This window comes from Ambystoma mexicanum, chromosome 9 (genome assembly GCF_040938575.1).
Source record: "Ambystoma mexicanum isolate Mex_15411 chromosome 9, UKY_AmexF1_1, whole genome shotgun sequence".
In the NCBI taxonomy this organism is placed as follows: domain Eukaryota; kingdom Metazoa; phylum Chordata; class Amphibia; order Caudata; family Ambystomatidae; genus Ambystoma; species Ambystoma mexicanum.
In genome coordinates, this window is record NC_090931.1 from 308,870,591 (window position 1) to 308,896,383 (window position 25,793).

At 48.3% G+C, this 25,793-nt stretch overlaps 1 protein-coding gene across 3 annotated transcripts in view; it reads right to left on the reverse strand.

Moving 5' to 3' along the window:
* ATP2A3 (ATPase sarcoplasmic/endoplasmic reticulum Ca2+ transporting 3) overlaps nt 1-25,540 on the reverse strand; it is a 680,492-nt gene extending 654,952 nt beyond the window's left edge. For 2 of the 3 annotated variants that reach the window (XM_069614715.1, XM_069614714.1), the window contains exon 1: nt 24,275-25,540. In XM_069614715.1, the coding sequence (XP_069470816.1) occupies nt 24,275-24,392 (118 nt within the window). In that variant the 5' untranslated portion in view covers nt 24,393-25,540. The remainder of the gene's footprint in view (nt 1-24,274) is intronic. The other variant, XM_069614716.1, reaches the window with a different exon arrangement.
* Nucleotides 25,541-25,793: the final 253 nt, after the last annotated feature.

Genomic DNA, 25,793 nt, shown 5'->3' on the forward strand with positions numbered 1-25,793 from the left:
AGTCCCCAGTCCTGTGTTGCCCCTTTTATGACCCCAGTCCCAATAAACCCCTTTAATTGCCCCCAACTCATTAGCCCCTTTTCTTTGCCCCTTCTCATCTCAGTCCTCTTTAGCCCCCTTTGTTGCCCCAGACCCTTTTTATGCCCCAGGGTTCTTTAGCCTGTTCTTGCCCCCGTTAGCCCCTTTTCTCAACCCAGTTCCTTTTAGCCCCTTTTCTTGCCCCTTTAGTCCTTTTTGTTGCTCCCTGCCCGTTTCGATGCCCCAGTCTCGCTTAGCCACTTGTGTTGCCCTCTAGCACCCTTTCTTTCCCTCAGCCCCCTTATTCCCCCTTTGTTGCTCATCAATCCCTTTTCTTGCCCAGTTAGCACTTTTTTGTTGTGCCCAATCCCTTAGCCCCTTAGCACCTGACACAGGCCCCTGCCCCATTCGCTCGGCTCCCATTTGGCAATAAGAGCTAGGGCAGACCCCCAGGCTCGCTCCTTTCCCCATCAATTCATTGGCTCTCCGAGGTCTACTCCGAACCCACAATACACCTACAAGCCACCACATCCAGGCAATCTGCACCCAAGGCAGCCCACAACCAGAAATTAGACTCAGAGGATGAGACTCCTGGCCTGTAATGCAAATCTACTACAGACAAGGATATAGAGCTACGAAACCACACCTATGGCAGCTGCAGGTTCTGCAAACCACATTTTACATTACACTCAGAATGCCACAACTGTGTTTCAAAGCGCAATATTTTCCTGCACAGACCAGTGGGACCTGTGCTGTGGCATTGGGACGCCTCGCAAGCATTGCAGAACGATCACGTTTCACTTAAAGGAGGCCTAGCTGCGTGCTCCTGCTACAGCAGGAAGTGGGCACATGCAAAGCAGGAAATGAGTGACATGGCTTGGGCGTTTATCACCACACACAATGTACCCACATTGTGTTACTCCGTTCTATGTTTAAAAGCTGAATTTTGGCAGTGTTCAGTTTCCAAATCATACCCAGGGCAAAAAAAGCAGCCGTCAGGCAATGAGAAAAGAGGGCGCCCTGCGTAGCGTCCTAGTATAGCCGATATTTACTTCCGTGTAACAAACGTCCAATTCGACGTCATTATGTGAAAGAAAGGCACGGGGTGAGTAAACAGCTGGCAAAGCCTACGGCGTAGCAAAATGTTGTCTAAACACACACGTTTCAGTCGCAGCAGGCCCTTGCAACAGGACGCCTGTGTGGGGAGATTCCACGGGTAACACAAAGCATCTTTTATTAGTTCCCGGAACCACCCATAGCAGGTTTCCTCCCTCTGGGGACGGTCCAAACTGGGGGACTCCGACAGGAAACCCTGCAGCAAAGGTTGGCTCGCGCAGGCGCCCTGAACCTTAGAAGAAGAAGAAGTCCATTCAAACCGCAACTGGCATATTCCCCCAAGTGAGGCACTGGGACAGGGCCCAGCGCTCACCTGGCCTGCTGGAGCCTGTCCAGGTGTACCCAAACCTTCGACCTCGATTTCCCCATTGCATGGCATGGGAAGCATGCCAGAGCCGGTTGTCAAAACTTTTTTTTTTTAAATGTTCTTATGCCTAATTTTAAAATCATGTAAAGTTGTTACAGCCATGGCAGTAGTGTCCACAGTGGAAATACAAAGTAACTAAAGGGACGTCCCCTAATATTCAGGAGCTGCGCACAGACCAACAACAATATCATGACAAACAGGCTCCTGACACGGACCCACTCATGTGTAAGAATATTAGTGGTGAATTGAACTCATGCTCTATTCAATGCAGCACTATACCATACATTATTCTATTTAAGTGTATTCACCTTGGCCCAATCAATGTGGCCACCTATGTCACCAACACAAAATCTACACGGGACCTCTGATCCATATAAATTCAGATACATGTAGTAAGTACATTCTACAATCATATATCAACGTTTAAAATGCAAAAAGTGCAAAAATGTCTGTGCAATTGTTGCAGCGCATGAAGTTGAAAACATACAAACAATACACATTACATGCATATCACATAGTTACATGGATGTATGGATGTCAATACACAAACAAGTACTAATCTCCCAAAATATGGGGCCTAGGGTAGACTGACTTCATAATTACTACCAAATACACACCCCTTCCTAACCTCTATAAGAATGACAAGGGCCTGTGTCCTACTTCACATATACCTATGCCCCCACCCAATGTACATAAACTACAAAAGTGCTCCCAACTCTGAGTATCGAGGATATTCACAAACCGGGTATTGTACAAAAATGTCACCCTCATTTGTGCATCCCCGCAGTCACTGCGACATTGGAGGCGCACAAAATGAGGGTGACATTTACTGCGCCCAAGCAGAGCTGGGGTTGCGGGGGTGTCCCCCGCTCTTCCTCGGTGCAGTAATGGGGGGGGTCAGGGTTTCAGGGGTGACCCCCGCTTACCATTTCGGAAAGCGGAGGACACATAAGAAAAAAAAAATGAAAAAAAGAAAAGCATCCTGCGGCGTCAGCTCCACCCACGTTAGTGGGAGGAGCTGACACTGCAGGGATCGCAGAGTACGGGCGGCACACTTCTGCGTGTGCTGCCCTAAAGGTAAGTGGAGTGGGGGGTTGGGAGGGGTAATGCAGGCCAGGGGAAGGGGGCACAGTGATCCATATCACTGCGCCGCGCCATATCTGGCGTCAGCATTTTGGCCGTCGCAGTTACGGGCGGCGCAGTAATCACATAGATCCACAAACCACCTTATTTGGGACAGGACTTTGTAAATTAACCCAGCAATCAATCAAACATGTACAAATTAGTAAAAAATCATTAATGTGCGAGTCCTTGATGCAAAAAAGATTGCTTGTGTAAATGTTGCTATGACCAGTCGTTCCCCAACTGAACTCAGCAGAAGCTCCAAATTTGTGGGCAGGTTGGCTCCCGCTCGCAGTCAATGGGCAACGATATGGGAAGAATCCCTTCACAATGCCTCAACTAGCCCAATTAAGTTGGAAAAATAAAAAAAGAGGACACTTCTCATCCCCCTCTTGATCACAATAGGACTGCCCCTGTTACCCTATAGACAACTTACAATGGTGTAGTGCTGGGCGCGAAAAAGAAGCGTAACTCCTTATCGACGTGATCCATTTATTGCATGAAGCTTTCCATAAAGAGCATAGAGCGCTGACTCTCAACTTGACAGAGGCCGTCTCACTACAAAAGCAAATGAGAAACCGTGTTGGAAACACTTGTTCACCCAAACACTCCATGCAACAAACTATCCGACCTCCTAGTAGACAGGGTACCCTGCCGCCCGACATACAGGCATGTTCACTTACATGGATCTGGGTGCCTGATCTCCTAAGAAGTCCTCAACAGGTGCAAGGTGCTGCAATTAGGCGTTCAAAGGTGGCCCCGCCAAGTAAGTCAGTCATATACTTTGCTGATACTACCAGTCATATACTTCGCCGATACTACCAGAACCTCTGTAGGTCCCCCAGGGGGAATCAACTGGACCCTAAAGAGCGGTCCGTGGAAACCAGATGCATGTTGGCACAGTCTTTGATAGGTGTTCCTCAATGGAGATAAATGAAAAACAAAGCACCAAACCAATTGTAACAGATGGGTAGTGCCGGAATGGTAAATGAATGGCACAATCTGATCTATAATTAAAGCTCTACCTAGGTCATAGTCAGTTCGCTTCGAAACACTGAAGATCCGTACCAACAGAATCAGAGCTGGCAGCACGATTGTAGGAGAGTGGGTTGTCCATCAAACCCTATTCCTGCTTCATGATGTCAACAGGGTTTCGGGAAACTGAGGCTGTTCCCCTTACTAAAAAATGAGTTCTTCATTCACCCCCTCGATATGTGTCCTTGGTTTAAATATCCACCAGTGTTCCTTGTGATTCAAAGCACTGGCAAAGTTCACAGCAGTGGCTGCTATGTCCAATACCCGGATGAATACTAATTGACATTTTCACAATTGACCTCGGGAGAAATGACCTAATTTAAAAGGTCAATTAGGACATATATGCAGGGAGAAACCCCCCACATCCCCACCCAATCCCCTTATATCATTTATAATCCAAAACCAACCCAATAAATAATATAAATGTCAATTGTGCAGAAGGTCAATTAGGGCCACTATAATTAGGTCAATTAGGACAAAGGGTCAATTGTAAAAGGTCAATTTGGGTATACCCAATACCCACCATAGGATATCCTCCTGGGAATGTTGAAACTCCACAAAGTGGAACACCATTGGGGCATCTAGTTTTCTAGATTGTTTCCTAGAACTGTGTTCCGGGATCCTTTCATGCACAGGTCAACAGGACATGGGAAGTTTTGAAATTTGAAAATTGTCTTAATTCCCACGGTTTTCCAGCAATGTCAAATATGTTGACTGTTTGTGTGAAACGGCAAGCCGTGCAATTTCCACACGGATGATAGCACAACACAGGGCACACATTCCACAAAGTCACTATCAAAGGTTTTTTGATAAACATTGAGAGCACGCAATGTTCTCGCAAATTCTTACATCTTTTCAAAGCCATGCATGCAAAAGGTTCAGAGGGAAGCACAAGTCTAATGAAGGGCCGGAATTTCCTAATAATCCTTCTGAATCTGGATGTGTTTGGACAATAAGTAGTCACACATGTCATTCGCTTGTCCTTGTTGCTTCGCACGTCTGGGCTCAGCACGGTGTCTCTAGGAGTAAACCTAGCTCTTTTGCAAGGTTGTGTTAACATTTTTGGGGATACACCCTGGAACTAAGGTGGGCTCCTAGTTTTACTGCATGGTTGCAGAACTCTTTGAGCATTGAGCAGTTACGCGGCATCTGAAGGTATGGCCATATGGTAAACTTCGTTTCAGGGACATTGGAAGATAGCTCTCAAAATGCAATAATGTGTTCCAGTCTGTTGACTTTTTAAAAAGGCCAGAGTTCAATCTCCCTTCTGAGTGGCTAATGGATAAATCCAAGAAGTGACTCATCTGTACTTGGTGCCATAGTAATCTGGAGATGGGTACTCCTGCCGTTTATCCATGACAAAAAAATCTGTCGAGCACTGTCGAGTTCCTGTCCACACAAAGATCACATCCTCAATATATCTATGCTATTTTCGTATTCTGGTGGCATAAGGTGCGTCCAAAGGAAACACATAATTGCTCAACCCATGCTATATAAGATGGCAAGACTTGCGCAAAAGTCGCGCCCATTATGGTTCTGCATATTTGCTGGTAAAAAAAAGTTTTTAAAAAATTAAGTAATTGCGTGTTAGTGCAATGGACAGAGGGTCCAGGATAAATTACACTGGAACTCTTTGTTGGAGGTCATATGCAATTAGAGACTCTCACACGTATTCAATGGCATGCTGCATAGAATGTTTGTATACAGTGCCTTCATATCCATTGTAACAAGAATCTCACTCTCGGGATTGAATCTCACCTTCAAAGCACTGTATGGTCGTCATTGTGTCACATAAATAAGACTCACAAAGCATGCTGACAAATTTGCTGATAGGTTCTAGCACAGAACCGCACCCGGAGATGATTGGATGACCTGGGGGTATCCTGATCCTTGTGGATCTTGGGGAGTGCATGCAATTAAGTATTCTCCTTTGAGACTCATGTAGAAATTCAAACTCTTTGTGGGAAATCCAGTCTCCTGGAAACCATATGTTGTTGTTTCTAGACTGTGATCCAATAGTGGCTATAAAGCAGGACAGTCCTATTCCTTCTAGTCTTCCCCGCTGTCAAGTAATTCAAGAACCATTCTCTGATATGGATTCTGGTGTTAGATTACTATTCCTCCCCCCTTCTCAGTGGACTTGATAACCAGCTCCTCATAGGAGCCCAACGATTTTAAAGCTGCCCTCTGTTGATTTGTAAGGTTGTTTTACAGATTGTACTGGAGTTTTATTTCTTCACAAATGCATTTCTCAATCAATTCCTTAGGTGTGGGGTTCGGTGGGATTGAACATAGACTTTGATCTCAGACCTCCCTCTTCAAATTCCTCTTCCCTATCCTTATTCACAAAGAAAACTTCCAATCTAATAGTTTTGGGAAAAAAGTCTGAATTCGTATTCAGCCTTGAACCAATCTGTAGTGTTCGTAGGTACACGGTGTTCGAAACCTACCTCATGCGCAGAGAACATCCTACCTGCCAAAATAATTTTAGAAAACCCAGACATCTTCGCCCCCACACTTGCTAAGATCGTCAACACTTCCTTTAGGGACCAACTAGTCCCCCAGGCCATAAAACAAGTCAGTTACCCCACTAATAAAAAACCTGGCTTGGATCCTAGAGACACAAGCAACCTTAGGCCAATAACCAACTGTAACTTCCTGCTCAAGATCATGGATAAAGTAGCCACCGCACAACTACAGGCACACATTGAGACCTCTGACGCGCTCCACCCACAACAATCTGAGTTCAGAACTTCTCATAGCACAGAATCAGCTATGCTGCATTTACAAACAAAGATGCTCAGCATCTTAGATAAGGGAAAATGGGACTTCTCATCCTGTTAGACCTCAGTGCCGCCTTTGATCTACTAGACCATAATCTACTCGAAGTAGCCCTGGGCAAAACGGCCAACTGCTCACAAGAGGCAAAAACATGGATAATGTCTTTTTTAAAAGGCAGGACATCTCGAGTCCATTGGGGAGACACATTCTCCATGGAAAGGGAGATCCTCTGCCGGGTTCCCCAGGGAGCCAGCATGTCCCCATTGTTGTTTAATCTCTACATCAGATACTTATGCTACATTTTAGATCATGCAGATATATTCTTTACCAACTATGCAGATGATACGCAGCTGGTATTGGAACTTAGCGGGGACCATAAAACTAACAATGACCATCTAAACAGAATTTATAACATCATAGAACATTGGATGGATTCCAATTGGATGTGCTTGAACAGCAGCAAAACTGAGCTAATGGTTTTCGGATCCACCCAAGCCAGAAACACATTGCCACACGACTACACAAACTTCAAGATCAAAGACGTCAACATTAAAGTAATTGAGAAAGTAAAAACCCTGGGCATGATGATGGAAGCATCCTTAGGAGCAGAAGCCCAGACTCAATACATAAAAAAACATGCTACTATTACTTGAGACTCCTCAGATCTATTAGACCGTATCGATCAGAGAACAACTGTGCCACAGTGGCTAGAGCAACCATCCTCTCTCGGTTAGACTACGGGAATGCACTTATGCTAGGAGCCAACAAAAAAAGCATATTGGCGTTCCAGATTATCCAAAATAACGCAGTCAGGATAATCAGAGGAAAATCCAAATCAGACCACATCAGTACAGCCAGGAAGGAATTACACTGGCTCAAAGTTGAGAGCAGAACCCACTTCAAGGCTCTTACAATAGCCCACAGATGCATCCACGGGAAAGCACCAGGCTATCTAAAATCGAAAATACGTCCTTATGCCCCAAGCTGCGCCTTAAGATCCTCAGATCAAAGTAGGATCGCAGTAATGCCTCATAAACGTAAATCTGGACTTGGAAAATCTTTCCCAGTCATTACAGCAGGTATATGGAACAATCTGCCAGTCCACATAAGGAAAGAACCCAACTACTTACGCTTTCGTAAATTAGTGAAAACTTATCTCTTTAACTGACCTCGCCACTCTTGACCCTCTAAACCTTGATTTCTAGGAACTGTCTCGTCCCATTTCTGTTGGTCTTCGTGTCCATGTTTCTGCGCCCCGAAACTTGCGAGTTACCGGCGCATTACAAATAAATAAATAAATAAATGACAAAACTTTTCACAATACCGAAAGCTCTGCCTCAGTGAGGGGCTGTCCCAGCTAGATTGAAAATGGGCAATGTAGCTTGGGGGATCTACCTCGTTGTGTATCGTCTCTTGGGGTGGTATCTCCTTTGTCCCTGTCTGAAGAATAGGTCCCGATGTGGGGGGCACTAGGCCCATCCTCTGGGCCCCCCCCTCGCCCCAAAAAAAAAAAAAAAAGGCATTCTTGGGTCCTCTCTGCGGCCCATATACAAATGTGTTGTAGTGATATTGATCTTCCCCTGCGGAATCTGAACTTGAGTCTGAAAAATGTGACCCATCTGCGCCTTGGTCTAGAGCCGTCAGATCTATTCGATTCAGGTTCATTCTGACGATTTACAAAAAAAAGCTTAATATGAGTAAACCATCTCCAGTTTAAACTCTTTTATAGCCTTCGCCGTTGTTTCCGTCTTCCTATTCAAAGTTGCTGTTTGAACTGGACACATTGGGCATGGATTTCCTCCAGTTTCATATGTGCATCTGCCAAAACAGCCTTGGTGCTAAATTGTCTTTCCTCCTGATAATTATAATTGATTATTCATAACACGATTAATACCCAGAGGTTTCTACGCGCGGCCCGGGGATCGAACCTGTGTTGCTCCGTGTCGTCTCGCTTCCAAAGCGAGCGCGTTGCCCCTGAGCTGTCCTCCCGATTTGTGATTTAAGTCCTTTCTGTATTTCAATCACAAATCCTCTGCGCTGTGGTGAAGGTTAAGACCACAAGGTCCCTGCTATATTTTTGGCTGAAGCCTGTTTTGTACTCTTGATCGTCCAGGAACTGCACGGGCTCATTCCTCACTGGGAGGCGCGCTGGAATTATTCTAGCTTTCAAATACTCCCGGGGCAATGCCTGCGAGGTTCCGTTAAGAAGCACGTTTTCTTTAGATTCTGGAGATCTGTGCCTCGTGCGAGTTGTAATGTCGGTACACTATTACCGGTAGGATTTAACACGGAAGGCCCTCTCATTATTGCCGAGGTCTCTTCTAGCTGCGTGCTGCTGCTGCAGCAGGAAGTGGGCACATGCAAAGTAGGAAGGGAGTGGCATGGCCTGGGCGTTTATCACACCACACACTGTACCTACATTGTCTTACTCCGTTTTGTGTTTCAAAGTTGAACTTTGACATTATTCAGTTTCCAAATCATACCCAGGGCAACAACAACAACAAAAGCAGCTGTCCAGCAATGAGAACAGAGAGCGTTCTGCGCAGAGTCCTATAGGCGACATTTACTACCGTGCACCAAACACCCAATCAATTCTACGTCATTATGCGAAAGAAAGGAACGGTGTGGGTAAACAGCACGCAAAGCCTACGGCGTGGCAAAATGTTGTCCAAACACGCACGTTTCAGAGCGCGAGGCGCTGAGGCCAGTCGCAGCAGGCCCTTGCAACAGGACGCCTGTGTGGGGAGATTCCAAGGGTAACACAAAGCATCTTTTATTAGTACCCGGAACCACCCATAGCAGGTTTCCTCCCTCTGGGGAGTGTCCAAACTGGGGGACTTCGACAGGAAACCCTGCAGCAAAGGTTGGCTCGCGCAGGCTCCTTGAACCAGTTCATTCAAACCGCAACAGGCATATTCCCCCAAGCGATGCACTGGGACAGGGCCCAGCGCTCACCTGGCCTTCAGGAACCTGTCCAGTTGTGCCCTCACCTTCGACCCCGATTTCCCCATTGCATGGCATGGGAAGCATGCCAGAGCCGGTTGTCAAAACGTTTTTTTTTTTTAATGTTAATAGGACTATTTTTAAAATTATACAACCTTGTTACAGCCAGGGCAGTGTTGTGGGGCCCCGGATAAGGCCAGGCCCCCTCCTGCACTCTTAGTCTGGATGGAAACAGTTGTCAGTGATTTGGTTGTTCAACTGCCGCACGGGTAGCCGTGCAACCCTTTTAGTAGATTGATGACATTAGGTGTCACATGTCTTTGTACACGTGACACGCCACGAACCAGACATTACATCCCATGCCAAGTATAAATTAAACAAAACGACATGGTGCAAAGCACTTAACAATGTATATTAATTCTTTGGTCACATTTAGGATTGGGCAATAGAAACAAAAACGCATACATTTATTTAAAAAAAAACAGCAAGTGGGGCGGAGCATGGCACACACACGACACTCTTTATTAGTCCGGGAAGGTGGTATACCAATGTTACGGAGCCCAAATTGAGCATATAGGCAGCTCACAGGATCACAGCTTCAGATAGACACTTCACTGAGTGTACCATCCATAGTGCAGGGACAGAGTTTTACAAGTCCATCATAGGGCCCTGGGCTGGCCACACACGGGCGGTGCCTCTACACTTCTTCAAGCCGGAGAAAAAGTTCCTTTGTTGAGAAAGGGCAGGCAGCGCAGTTCATTCGTGCTGGCGGAGAGGCAGCTTATGGTACGTGTCAAAGTCGAGATGACACTCTTGGGGCACACTCCCTGGGCAGCCACATATACTCTCCTCCAGGCGGGCTCTATTCAATGCAGCTTAAACAGAACCAAAAGAGGTACCCACGCTGTTGACAGTCCTGATTTCTGTCAATTATTTAGGTTAAATCTCCATAATAATGCAAGGAATGTGCTTTCAGAGAAAGTCATGAAGGATAAACCAAAGAAAAAAGTCAAAAGAGTACAGAAAATAGATTATTCAAAACACATTTTTTGGTTATTCAAAATGTTCACAAAAGTTAAATGAAAGTATTGGAAAGAAGAAAAGAACATAAAACATAACATTCATCATATATACATAAATTCACAAAGTACAATATATTCATCAAAGAGCAATTTGGATAATTTAAATGACTTGGATTGCTGAAATTATCCTAGCAGGATGCTAATTATTCCTACAACATAGGTACTACCAGGGTGTGTGAAAAATTACCCTGGTAGGTAAAAAGAGAAAGTATTCAATCGACTAAGTTTGTGTAGTTATCTGCCGATATTCAATGCAGCAACACGCAGCGTTCATCAAAACGCACCGCTCTTCCTTACATGCAGCAAACACTCTGCACCGCTCCACCTCTCCTTGCCCTGGGCGGGAGCCATTTGTAGTATGCTGCACCGAGCTGTGCCAGTCGCAGCGGCTGAAAGACTGCTGCTCCTCTGGCCGGTTCTTCACCTGGTGCGGTGGCTGCTCAGCGATCCCTCATTGCCAGCCACTGCAGCGGTGGAAGCTGCTTTTCCCTCTGCCGCTGGTTCTACTTCCCACTGCTGCTCCTGTACACCCCGGGATCACTGGCGTGCGCAAACCTCACCGGCTGCCCGGCGGTCGACAGGACTGCCCCTGCCATTATGGATGGTGCAATGAAGCCTGCGCTGGTTAGTCCAGCAGCGGGTTGCCTGTGCACCATGGGACCTCACCAGTGGTCGACAGGACTGCCCCAACCATAATTCTGATGGTGCTTGCAAGCCTGCACTGGGTACTCCAGTGATGGGTGCCCAACCACCTCGGGACCTCGCCAGCCCAGGTCCAACACACGATATGGGAGTTCCGCATGGCGGCGCTCCCTGCCGGGCGCTCCGGCGTGGCTAGACTGCATGCAAGCTTCTTAGACCCTCGTCGCCATTGTTGTGGGGTCCTGTATAAGGCAAACCCCCCTCCTGCATTCTCGAGTCTGAATGAACACAGGAGTCAGTGAGTTGGGTGTTCAACTGCCGCACGGGGAGCTGTGCTGCCCTTTAATTAGTTTAATGACATCACGTGTCACGTGTCTGGAGGGACCCAGACATTACAGGCAGTAGTGTCCACAGTGGTACTGTAGGCAGAGCTTGGCCTGGCGACCCTTCTCTTCCCTCACTGTCTGTAGACTTTCCTGTTGGAAGGTAAGTGGTCTTTCATAGCGCCCTTCTGCCAATGTCACTGTGAAGGTACATTTACAGGTCTCGAAATCGCACATAGAACCATCCTTATAGAAATGGTTGCGATCAATCTTAAAATCTGGAGGACATGCACTGGGAACCACTTAATTTTAGGCACTTCATTGAGAATAGCGCTCCTGAATGTTGCCGAATAAAGGGGCACCTAAATGGCCGCGTCAGCTTGCTCACACTGCTCCCCAGCACCAAACCAGTTTTGGATTGTTCGGGGTCCACCTAGGGTCTGAGTGGGCAGATTGTGTTAGTTCTAAAACACCTACTCAAGTTTGAATAATACCATCAGCAGGGAACTGTTCCAAGTACTGGGTGAAGTTGGGTGGCACCTGCGCAACATAACTCAGTGAAGGGGTCATTCACGTTTGGGCATCCTTACTGGACAGACTCACAAAACCAATACAACCAATTCAGGAAATACCAAAAAATGAATTTATGTAGGCCTCAGAGGAGAGGTTGTGAATACTAGATCTGGTAGAAGCATATCTATAAGTGGCAGAACCCTTGCCATCGGCATCCGGCAGGGGAAATAATGTTCATGGTGCCTTCTGGGGGAGGTGCAATATTTCCGAACTCTCATTGGAGCTCTCCCTCTTCAATATGTACAAATAAAACCCGATGGAATCTCCAAACAAAGCCATCCCGTGAAAGAAGACCATGCTTAGCTTGTAGCCAATGGTTTCACTGGGATCATTTGAAGCGTAAATGTACGCTAGTGGACCATATTCTATATACATAAAAGTGAAAATGTGTGGGTTTGTGGCTTCGCGTTTGTTCCCTATGCAATTCCACATAGTTTCACCAATATGCACCAAATTCTGCACAGTCACCTGTTAGGACCTTCCGGACATTACCGGCTACCTGACATCTGGACTCCCCACCCCTTCCTCATATTTCTGCAAATGTGAAAATGTGGGTGTGAGTGTGTGGCTTTGGCTATGTTCCCTATACCATTCCACACCGTTTCACAAATCTGCACCAAATTTTGCACAGTCACATGTTAGGACCCTCCTGACATTACTAGCTACATGACATCTGGAACGCCCACCCCTTCCCCCAGATTTCAGCAACAGTCTCAGGGTTTGTGGCTTTGCGTATGTTCTCTATACAATCCCACACTGTTTCACCAATCTGCACCAGATTTTGCACAGTCACCCATTAAGACCCTCCGGATATTACTGGCTACATGACATTTGCCCACTCCACCTCTTTCCCCCGATTTCAGCAAAAGTAAAAAAAAATGTGTTTGTGGCTTGCCAAAGCGTTGTTCCGTATACAATTCCACACTGTTTCACCAATCTGCACCAAATTTTGCACAGTTACCTGTGCCTATGAGGGAGTGAAAGCAAGGGCAACGCCGGGTATATCAGCTAGTATGTACATGTGTATATATACACACACACAGACATACACGCATATATATATCTATATATATGGGGGGAATTTGGCAGATGCATGGTTTGGGAGGGGGCCAGGGAGGAGGAGGGACACAGGGCCATATTGAAAAGTGTTCATACTCTGCACGCTAACCATCCTTGGGCTCACTACTGCTGCCACTAGTAAAGCAACAGTGAGTCTTAAGTAGCTAACAACTTGCTCACCATTGCCAGGCACGGAACCAAGAAGCCGTGAATCTCATCACTACCAGTTACCATGCCTACAAAGCAATGCACAGCTCCTGTTCTCATTCTAGCCTGAAAATAGGGTTTGAATAGAAGGTACTGATTCCCCTTTGGAAGAAAACATATGAATACAATAGAGCCCCTATGCCTGCTACAAATTGCTCACCAAAGCTAAGTGGAGGTCTCCACCAATGCACGGTCCACCGCCACATCAATGGCTTATCTCAGCAGATCAATAGGCCACATTTGCACGAGGACACGACCCATCAAAGTGCGGCAGTCCCCCATTCCAATGATTTTGGAAACGCATTGCCGGTAATGGTTGAAGAATCACCCCCCAGATTAAGTTGTGATGCAAGCATGACTTATTTAAAAAATGTTCTATGGGGATGCCACCCCATGCCTGCCGAAACACCGTCTTTGCCTTGGTGGAGGGTGCACAAACAGCATGCCAAGGGAGGCAGGAACCAAGGACTAATCCCAATGCATGCACAGACCGCAACTCACAGCACTGCAATACTGTTAAAAGATGCCAGCCCAAATCCTGGCCACCAACACCCTGTACAGAGCTCCGTCACTCTCGAGCTAGGGCGTGCTTTCAACAACAAAAACAACACAATGAACACAGCCTTGCCCGCCCATGCAGGGAGCCACAGAGTCCATGCCAAGAGAGGGATGCACACAGCCTTGCCCCGCCCATGCAGTTAGCCACAGAGTCCATGCCAAGAGAGGGATGCACGCAGCCTTGCCCCCCCCCCCTTCACTGGCATTTGCATCCGAGCGCCATAGGTATGGAGCCCCCAAATAGGAAACGTGTCAGCTCTGCTGCTTTTGCTCGTTGGCCTGGAGAAGAGCAGGCTTGGACTGGCCCATAGGGCAATGCTGGGAGGGCAGGCCTGATGGCTCAGTGTGGAACAGTGTTCCAGGCCAATGTCGGCGACTTTCTTCACTCAGTGCACTCTACAGATGGTCATTTTCAACAATGGGCCCAGACCAATATTCAGTTATAAGGACAGCCCATTACTACAGTTTCTCGTATAAAAAAAAGTATCTTTTGTCCCAGTCCATGCCTGAAGACGAGGACTAATTTACGTGACTCCACTCGTCGCTGGGCAGAAAAATGATAGTGCATAATATTCTAACCAAAATAAAAGAAAGGAGGTCCACTCAGGCCCGATAAACATAAATACAATCACCGATTAATTCTACAGGCACAATGTCTGTGACGGTTTCACAATGTGGTGTACAGGCGGACTACAGGCGAACCCAAAAGAGCAACTGGTTGAAGCAGAGTGCATGTAACGACCAACTAGAGGTCATAGTAGGCCTCAATGTGACGCGTCAGGGAAAGGGACATCAATGCATAGTCCAGAGTAGCATCACCCAGCAGCGGAGGTTGCTATGGAAAAGCCAATCAGCAGCAGAAGACGTCAGGGAAGGGAGGAAACAACATGCACATTGGGCCTCAACCCCTGCTAGTGTTCTGATTTCAGAATCAGACGTTTTTCTATAGCTTCTTTCAAAAGGCACATTAGGTATTTTCTATTTTCACGATCACCTATTTACTATAAGTTTCTGATTTCTGTAGAACACATTTAATGGGCAACGGAAATTTGAAAACTGCAGATAGGGTGTCACATTTGAACAGAGCACTGTTAAGTAATTTTTAGTGCAAAGAAACTTTGCCGGCCTAACCACAGTCAGATGCCTCTAATTCAGAACATGGGCCTGATCACGAGTTCGGCGGAATCCCGGCTGGGTTCCTGCCAACTTTATCAGTGTTCGTGACCACCTGTCTGGCGGTATTATCGCCAGATCACGGGTTGGGTGCTAAATGGTAGTCCCCATTGAGTCCATTACACCCAATGGGAACTTTTCGGGTGCAATTACCGTGCGGTAATACCACTGGTGGTAATTGAGCAGAATATGGGCAGCGATAATGCCATTACCGCTGCATTGAAGGGCTGCTGCCCAACTTGTGATGAGGCCCATGACTGCTACATTGTAGCAACAAGCCCGGCAACCGGTCCTTTCCTGGTTGCAGTTGATTGGGAGCCAGTCCCATGTAGGTCTGAAGGCTCTCAACAGCTGGTGCATCTATGGAAGACTTACTGAAGGCCATGTGTGTTGCTGATAAGGAGAGAGATTCACCGAGAGGCTCTGCGCATGGTGGCAAAGTGGACTACGCATGTCCCTGTCTGCATGCCATATACGTGTGTGCAAGGTAGCGGTGGCGGATGCAGCGACCAGGTGTAGCATCCAGGTGATGAGAACGCTGAAAACACAGGACGCGGCACAGACCATGGCTTCTTATCAGACTAGCAAAGAACATCCCACTTAAGCCAGCTGAGACTAACCACACAATTCCAAATCCCCATCCTCACATGCATAGTCTAAATTACCTGAGAACAGATCATGCGTCCAGGGGCGCAACAGGCACAAAGGGGGGTGCACCATTCAGGGCGCCAGTAGGGCTCTGTGGCACGGGATGCTTGGGAACCTGCCACTACATTTGGCCGGGGCCTCCATAATTATGTGTTAACCCCCTGCATTGGTCCTTTGGTTATACCATAGCCTATGCAATTGAACTGACATAATTCAATACAAAACTATAGGTATACGTCATATACACAATCCCAGGCTTCTCTCTCTTCTTTGCATACATTCAAATTCAGCTGGGAAAATGTTATTTTTGTAATGTGGTATACAAGGAAGCAACACACCCCGGCCAGGGACACAACACGTTTAATGCTGCTATTATTTTGAAATAGCAGCTCCACCTGGCTTTGATTGTTCTTCCAGACAGACCATCCTAGCATCTTACCATAGCGGAATAGCCAATCAACCACAAGTGCATAGATGTGTGTATGTTATCAACCCAATGATACATTTGTTTTGATAATAAGAGGCAACCTAATGCCACAATCGTACATCCTTCCTCTAGCTACACTTTGGTCAGTTGCCCTGCTATTGGTCAATTTCAACGTTCTGACGCAATCGTGCCGAGTGTTCCGGAACAACCTCAAAGAGGAAGCAGATCGAAGACTATATCCAGAAAGAAATTGGGATTAGGGCTGCAAGGGGTTCTTGGTGCATATCTTGCGCGATTCCTTTCCGAATATCCATGGGCCACATTACAGAAACTTTGCACCGGTGCAAGTGCAAAGTTTGCACAGTATTAGCACTAGGGCAAAGTTTGCCCCATTTTTAAAAACGCCTGCAAATATTAGAAAACCATTCCACCATGACAAGTGCATTTTGGCATGTTATAAGCAGCAGGGCAAAAATTGCCCTAGTGCAAAAAATATACATTTTCGATGCATTATTGCACCGGGGCAAAGTTTGCCCTAGTGCTAATACCATTCCGTATTAGCACTAGGGCAAACTTTGCCCTGGTGCAAAAATACCTTTCATTTTCGCCGTAACTTTTTTGCACTGGTGCAATTTTTGCCCCACTGCACATGCCAAAATGCACTTGTCATGGTGCAATGGTTTTCTAATATTTGCAAGTGTTTTTAGAAATAGGGCAAACTTTGCCCTATTACCAATACCGTGCAAATATTGCACTTGCACCAGTGCAAAGCTTCTGTAATCTGGCCCGTGTCCCCATCTATCAATGAGCGATGACCTAGTCAGTAACTTGTCACTGCAAAGCCTGGCCGAATAAGCCATGCCTGGATCCAATGGAGAAACCTGGGGGGCCACGCAAAATATCTACATTATTCCAAATTCCGGAATGGAGTTCCTAAACCCCGGGCAGATTCCAGTAACGAGTGACATGCTTTTATAACTTCGGAAAGACATGGACCAAGGATGAAAGAAACTGCAGATGTTCTAGTCAACATTCCATGTAGAATTCCAGTGGAGAGCCACAATAACTCATCTAGTTCTGCAATAATGCTAGCACATTTGTATGTAGTGCTTTATGTCAGTTTTGTTCTGCTTATAAAGCATTGTATATGGCCCAATTTTTCATAGTGCTGAATTGATCAACCACGGAATGATGCAGGGCCGATAGAGCCCAGCTAGAAGGGATCACTTAACTCTCTGAGCTATCTTACTTGCATAAAAAAAATCCAATGGTAATATACCAGTGGCAAATCCCAGTGTTTGGCATTCCCTGTGAACACAATGTGCACTACATGCTGTAGAGTGAATCCACCTAAAGTGCTCAGAAGTGCCAACTTGTGAACTGTAGTTACTGCATTTTGGCTCAAGTAGTATATGTGGCCAAGCTACAACGGAGAACATGCTGAAGGGTGTATTATTTCAAACTTCCAGCATTTGCAGTGGCTGAAGGTGGCAGCTGAGCCTCCTGGTTGGACTCTGCGTTGCAGGTCGCTCTTCACGTAGGAAAGATTGAGATGCTTTTAGGGCTTGCGGGCAGCCCCGCACAAGAAAGGGCTGAGAGTGTGTTCTACATTGGATAAGGCGCTCAAGCCATGTTGCCTGAATTGCAGATCCCTCTCCCAGGCTCCCTGGACCAGGCATGACCTGACCCATAGTGCAATGGGACAATCCCCAAAGTGGAGGCCCAACATGCTAATGTCTGCCAGTTTTTGTGTTGGTTGGTCCACGTGGGCCAGATTTTTGGCCAATGTGGGCCCTTTTGATTTACTTCATCGTGCAGCTAGTAGTTCTGAACATAGTTACAGATAAAAAGTCTTTAAAATGCGCACTATTCAGCACATTTTAGCGAAAAACACCCCCTTACTCAAAAGACTATTGCCATTTGTGCCTGTGGGCCACTGGTGCCCGACACAATGGTATGTCCCAGTCCAGAATTTCATCAACTTTCTGTTAATTCCAGGGGTCAGGCAACGCTAATGATTTCCGTTTCCATAGATGATTATGTATCTAGACCCATGTCCCAGCCACCAATCGTGTCCGTTGTAGAGAAGTGCAATGCCAGCACAGTTAACGCCACGATGCAAGTACAGCACAAAGTGCAAACATTGCATGAAGAAGAATTGACGGTGCACTAGTGACCAGGGTCGGCCTGGGGCATACACCAATGAAGAGGTGTCCCAGAGTTGCAAAAGGCAATTCATTCCTTTTGCAACAGCCTATTTGAGTAGTACCCAGAGGGGTGTTTTTTGATAAAATATATTGCAAATTGTGCATTTTACAGAATATGTATTCAGTAACTCTGGTCAAAACTACTAGTCGCGTGGTGACTTAACTCATCAAACTGGCCCACATTGGCAAACAAAGTGGCCCACTTAGACCCAAATAAAACTGGCACACAGTAGGCATTTTGCGTTTTTGGTTCGGGCATTGCCCTATTGGCCTATGGGCCAGTCCGAGTATGCTAGCAACACAAAGTGAGGGCGGCTACTTCAGAATGCAGAGGTGCGGGGTGTTCCTCTCAGGTGCCAAGAGCATGGGTCGCCTTTGTGTCCGAGGGGAAGGGATTCATAGGTCCTTTACTCAAAGTGGTACAAGATGAAACATCCGGTTGTGCTCCTCGCACCCCACACAGTATCTGAAAACTCTGCTCATTTGCACAAGCACACAGAGTGCTACTGTGCCTTATTTTATAGAGATTGTTTTCCCGAGAGTTCGTGTGTTGCTGCAAAGCGGGAGTTTTTCACCGACCCTAAGCTTGGATAAATTGAAGGAAGAGAGCAGTGTTTGCGCACATCGTTCAATTAATTTACATAATATTATGTAAAAAAGTAAATGGCACGTGCAGGCTTCTATATATGGGCCACTTTCTTTCAACGGTTGGAACTCCAAGGGTAAGTGAAAACATGGAGCACTGCACTAGGGACTACAACTCACCGAGCTATTTTGCAGAAGGAGGTTAAACCCTTCTCTGTAACCCTAATTACAGTCGTTTTAACTATTTTATTTTGCGATCCGATTGGCCGTCTAGGATTCCACATTTCCACTACCACTCCCATGGCCTTAATTCTTTTCACGTAAGTGAAAGCTGCAAAGTGGCACACATTTATTGCACTGTGTCACGTTACAGCAAGCCAAAGTCCTCACACTCCGGGCAGTCGGTTGAGCAGGGGCAACAGAGGCTCATGGTCAAGACCCCTTGTCGGCAGTCTTTCCGTCTCCATGACGTTCTTATCCTTGATCGGCAGCCTGTGAACGTTCTGGGGGTTCGCCTTGCTCCCTTCTCCTGCCTACACACCCAGCTGCTCCCTGCTGGCCTCCGCTTTGTGTTCACTTGTCAGAATCAGGATGCTTTGGTCCAAGCTCCTTTAAGAGTCACGCATAAACCCATAGCCAACATTGAAATTCTAAACAGACACTGTAAACGTGGGCGCTCGTAAAGAGAAACCCCGTACATTGAGTGAAGTGATGCACGACTGATCGCGTGCCCCAGCGCTCACTATACACTTCTAGAGCGCCAGCGGAGGGCACTTGACAGCGGAAAGGTCAAGCGGAAATTAACAGGACACACTGGTGCAGCAGCCATCGCCTCCCTCTCTAGCTGAAGGTGGCATGAGGCTTCACACACAATAACATAGGCTGCTGCAACCGCACATGTAGATGGAGGTGGGTGGCAGCCCCCGGGCACATCACATTGAAAGTAGGCAGGCTGCAGCATCGCAGTGCATCATCGTGGCCAAGTATCCTCCCCCCGGGTCCGTGCTGATCTTCAAGACATCTACAAACCAAGTCCAAAGGTGGGGTGCTGCAGCACCCCCTCCCCGCACAACAGACTGACGGTAGGGTGCAGCACCCGAGTGTACGCTCAAGGTAATGGCGGACTGCAGCACTCGGAACGAACGCACCAGTTATTGTTTAAGATGCCATTTGGCCTCCACTGTGCATGAACTTGAAGGTAGGTTGCAGCATGTTGTGTGCATGAGGTGGTAGGTGGGCTGAAGCCCCCCTGTGTCAATCAAGTTGATGGTGAACAGAACGGCTGCACCTCGGCTTCAAAAGGGGACTATAACATATGCCAACGCCAAAGATTAAAGGCCAGCAACAGCACCACCAAGGCGTCAGGGTGATGGTGGGCTGCAGCATTCCAATACATCATGATATGAGCGGCCTACATTATAGCCAGTGCGTCAAGGTATCAAGTGAATGGTGAGCAGAACTGCTGCACTGCGGCTTCAAAAGGGGACTATGACAGCTAACAGTGAAACAGGTTAAAGGAAAGCAACAGCACCACCAAGGCGTCAGGGTGATGGTGGGCTGCAGCATTCCCATACATCATGATATGAGCGGCCTACATTATAGCCAGTGCATCAAGGTATCAAGTGAATGGTGAGCAGAACTGCTGCACTGCGGCTTCAAAAGGGGACTATGACAGCTAACAGTGAAACAGGTTAAAGGAAAGCAACAGCACCACCAAGGCGTCAGGGTGATGGTGGGCTGCAGCATTCCAATACATCATGATATGAGCGGCCTACATTATAGCCAGTGCATCAAGGTATCAAGTGAATGGTGAGCAGAACTGCTGCACTGCGGCTTCAAAAGGGGACTACAAAATCTGCCAGCACATCAGGTTAAAGGAAAGCAACAGCGCCACCAAGGCGTCAGGGTGATGGTGGGCTGCAGCATCTTTGGACATCAAGATATGAGCGACCGGCCTTATAGCCAGTGCATCAAGGTATCAAGTGAATGGTGAACAGAACTGCAGCACCTCAGCTTCAAAAGGGGACTACAAAATCTGCCAGCACATCAGGTTAAAGGAAAGCAACAGCACCACCAAGGCGTCAGGGTGATGGTGGGCTGCAGCATTCCAATACATCATGATATGAGCGACCAGCATTATAGCCAGTACATCAAGGTATCAAGTGAATGGTGAGCAGAACTGCTACACCTCGGCTTGAAAAGGGCAATCCAAAAATCTGACAGCGTAACAGGTTAAAGGCAAGCAACAGCACCACCAAGACGTCAGGGTGATGGTGGGCTGCAGCATCCTTGGACATCAAGCTATGAGCGACCAGCATTATAGCCAGTGCATCAAGGTAAGAGTCGGCTGCAGTTCCTAAAACGCATCAGGCGGAAGCAACCCCGCGTGGCATCAGGCCGAGGGGCTTGATTGCACAACCCTCTGAGCAGCAAAGCCGCTAAAAATTCGCAAGAATTAGCATCTTACCTATCCGCCACTCATTTTAATAGAGATTGGAGGGCACTTTAATGCCACATTCGGATACATAAAACCACAGCCCCAATGGTAACAAGCCACACACATTATTTAAATGAAAGGACTCCCCTCTTTAAAAGCTTGCTTTCTATCCAGAGGGCACACTGTAGGCCTCTGTAACGGAATTCTGCAAGTAGCTACCTATCCCCCTTTAAACTTAACACAAATGGCAAAACATGCAAGGTCATATTTTGAAACAAAATGCCACTGTACTGTGTGGGAGGGAGAGGAGGGTCTGTAAGATGCCCCTCCCCCCAATTAACTGTCGAAAGAACATCATTTCAATAATTTCCTGCAATGGGCAGCCCAAATGAGGCCGCGGGTTTGTAGCGCGTGATGTCAGGATAACAGCCACACTTCTCCTAATAAAGCAGAGAAGGGCACAGACAGCCTCCAGCACAGTTACTACCTTAATGCAGACAGGCCATTGGCATGGCCACCATATCCAAGAACTAGGGGAATAGATGTCAGGTGCCAATCTTACACCCGAATAGGAAACATAACACAGACAGGCACTGCTTAAATCTGCAAGGATTAGGAGAGCAAATGCCACCCGACATTATGCCACTAAAGTAGGGAAAAGAACGCAGACAGGGGCAGGCTCCCATCTTCCAGAACTAGGGAGAATACCTCGTAACTGTCCAGAAGGAAATTAGGACAGGCATGCACTAGTGCCCCATCTCCAAGAACGAGTGGCATTCCATGGCACCTGACATTATGCCACCCCAGTAGGCAATGCAACACGGGCAGGTACAGGCCCACACGTGCAAGAACTAGGTAGAAACGATGCCACCTGACCCTAACTTCCAAGTAAGAAAGGTGGGGCAGAACAGTACTGCACATCACCAAGAACTAGTAGGATTATATGCCACCTGATTCGGAAATGTATTGCAGGCGGGCTCGGACCACATCTCCAGAAGCTAGGGAAAGAGATGCCACTGGACCGAGAAAAAAACAGGCCACGGCCTGCATCTCCTGGGGCTAGAGGGCAGTAGATGCCACCTCACTGTATGGCACCAGAGGGGGTCATGTGATGAGGACAGGCCACATCTCCTGGGGCTAGAGGGCAGTAGATGCCACCTCACTGTATGCGGCCAGAGGAGATCATGTAATGCAGACAGGCCACATCTCCTGGGGCTAGATGGCAAGACATGCCACCTCACTGTACGACACCAGCGGAGGTCATGTAATGCAGACAGGCCACATCTCCTGGGGCTAGAGGGCAAGATATGCCACCTCACTGTATGCCACCAGAGGAGGTCATGTAATGCAGACAGGCCACATCTCCTGGGGCTAGAGGGCAAGATATGCCACCTCACTGTATGCCACCAGAGGAGGTCATGTAATGCAGACAGGGCATATCTCTTGGGGCTAGAGGGGAATAGATGCCACCTCACTGTATGGCACCAGAGGTGGTCATGTAATGCAGGCAGGCCACATCTCCTGGGGCTAGAGGGCAAGATATGCCACCTCACTGTATGCCACCAGAGGAGGTAATGTAATGCAGACAGGCCACTTCTCCTTGGGCTAGAGGGGAATAGATGCCACCTCACTGTGACACCAGAGGAGGTCATGTAATGCAGACAGGCCACATCTCCTGGGGCTAGAGGGCAAGATATGCCACCTCACTGTATGCCACCAGAGGAGGTAATGTAATGCAGACAGGGCACATCTCCTGGGGCTAGAGGGGAATAGATGCCACTTCACTGTATGGCACCAGAGGTGGTCATGTAATGCAGGCAGGCACTGTTCCGGACATGTTATGCCCAATGTATGTGCAATCCACGTGTGTGAATATTTGGGGTGCCATGAGATGGCATTCTGGGCTGCAACTAGGAGGGTCTTTGCAATCCATATATGGACAAAACATGAAACGTTATGGGATCTCCTGAAAGGGGAAACTGTGGGGCCCACAGGGGGGCATTGGGGAGCCCAGGCGGAGGAGTGAATGCGAGGACCTATGAATAATGGAAAACGTTTGGGACCACGGAAAAGAGAGCGTGCTCTGGGGGACATCGACACAGGCGTTAACGATGGCATTTACCGTTTAAAGGGAGACTTACGGACTCCCACTCCGTGTGAAAGGCGGCATACAAAAACTGGGTCCTACCCACCAAAAAAAAAGAAAGGCAAAACATGGGTGCCCGTGTGTGCGACGTTGTAGAACCCCATACCCCCCCCGCCCCCAAAGAATACAACTTGGAGGGACACCCACAATGTGTATATTGTAGAAGGCCGATAGAAGGGCCTATCACCACAAGTCTAAAAGGGGGCGCGGTGCAAGTGGGAGACCTCAAAATGGGAAATGACCTGAAAACCCAAAAGGAATAATATGAGACCCTCAATAAAATGGAACTTTAGCAGACTCCCCATAGCTCGTGTACTACGCTCACAAAACGCTTAAAAAATGTCTCATTAAAGACTAGCCGTCCCCATTAGGAGGACATATACATGCCCCACAAACGGGAGACTACATGCGCGAAAAAGGGGGACATGCGAAGAACTCCCCCCTACTCCCTCGCGCCCGAAGCTGGATGATACCCTGTGGTTCCCCGGCAACATCCGATCCTCCTCCATCCCAAAAGATGGAAGTGAGGCATTGTGGGAAACTCCCCAAAAAACAGCCTAAGAGGCACTGGAAAGGAACACCATGAGAACCCAAAAGGGGCATTGTGCGAATTGAAGTTACAACCCCATACACTGAGACGCTCTGGGGCCACGAGAGGGTGCTGGGAAGAGGTCGCATGTCCCCCAAAAGTGTGGCTTCATCCGGCTTCCAGGAAGGCTTTTCGGGGTAGAATTTCCAGCTGGAGGGGAGCGGGGCGTGTAGAAGAGGCCCTGCGGGTGAAGGAGGGCGTTATTGGATGGATAATGCACAGGGTGTTATACTGACCGTTTGGGCCGAACTTCTCGCGGCTCCGGCGGACCTGGTCCGGACTCAGGCCGCAGCTCTCGTTCACCTCGAAGTGCCGAAGCACCTCGGACACGGTCTTCGCGTGGGCGTTCTCCATGGCGAGCTCCGGCGCTTGTCCTCCGGTGTTGCAGGGGCCACCAACCCGGCCGGGGGTCTTTCCCCGGGGCGGCGGGTGTTTCTCTGTAGCAGACTCGTGGTCCGGGTAGAGGGTCTCGCGGCCACCCTGTCAAGCTGTACCACGCATGGGAGGTTCCCTTCCCTGCCCCGCGCCCTGTACCCGAGCGGCAAGGGAGCTGCTCGGACAACCTGCACTCTTACTATCCGCTGCCGGGCCCCCAACGATCTGCAACTTCCCTCCTCTGGCTGCACCTTGTCTTCCTCTCCCAAAAGGTGTGTGCGGGGCCGGGATCCGCCTCCTCCTCAGAGAGCCCTGCCCTCCTCCACACGCAGCTGAGAGGAAACCCTGCTGCCTGCCAAAGCCCCGAAGCACTACAAGTTCAGTGGGCGCTGCCGGTCCCTCCCTCCGGGCGCAGCTCAGAGCTCCTCTCCGCCAGATGTGCACCCTTCGTCGCTGTGGAGTCCTGGGGAGCATCCGCAGCAAGCCCCTCTTGCCCCACGAATCTGTGCAGAGCCACAACCAGTTCTGCTGCGCCCAGTGTGTGCAGCTCTCACATCTAGCGTTTGCAGTACTGGGGTCCCCACTCCGTGCTACCCCCAGGCTCTGCAGTCACCAAAGATAGCAATGTTGCAGCCCCTCAGTCTGTGCAGCGTTCACAATCCCTCGCGCAGCTCTGCAGCCCAGGGTGTGTGTCCTTCACACAGGCAACGCAACACGCCTGTGCCCTGTCCACAAGCACTCTGCAGCCTGGAAGTCCCAATTAAGTACTATCATTTCGACTTCACTGGTGGGGCTCACTTCGTTATCACCCCCACCCGCCAAGTTCACTTCGCTTCAGTGCAGTGTCACTGTCACCTGAAGCCCTTGTTCAGGGGTGCCTACAGCACTCAGTTCAGGGTCTCATCCAGACCAGCCCCCCCGTTATTTTCTCATAAAGCCACCGAGTCCAGTGTCCCCTGTAATTACCACTTCAGAATGCCACAATTCTAGCCCCCAGCCAGCTCAGTGTCAACCCGGCCTCCAGAGTTCAGTGTCCACCGCGCCCTCGCCACTTCGGCGCTACATGCAGCCCTGAGGCCTTCGGCTCACCCACGCCCTGTCCTGTCAGGGAACCTAGAGCCCTGCCCTGCACCTCCCTCTGTAAATATCACTTCGGTGTTTCCTTACGATGATGCTTATCTCACTGTAAAGGGCTGCCCCGCCTTCCTTTTCGTGGGCTATTTGCAGAAATCCTCGGCCCACGTTCAACTACTTGCCGCTTGCTGATTGGAGGAGCTGTGAATGGCCACGCCCCTTTCCTCCCGCCGCACCCTCATTGGTCAGCACTGCGCCCGGGTTTCTATTTTCCGTGCGGCTGAGTGCCGAACACACACGCAATGC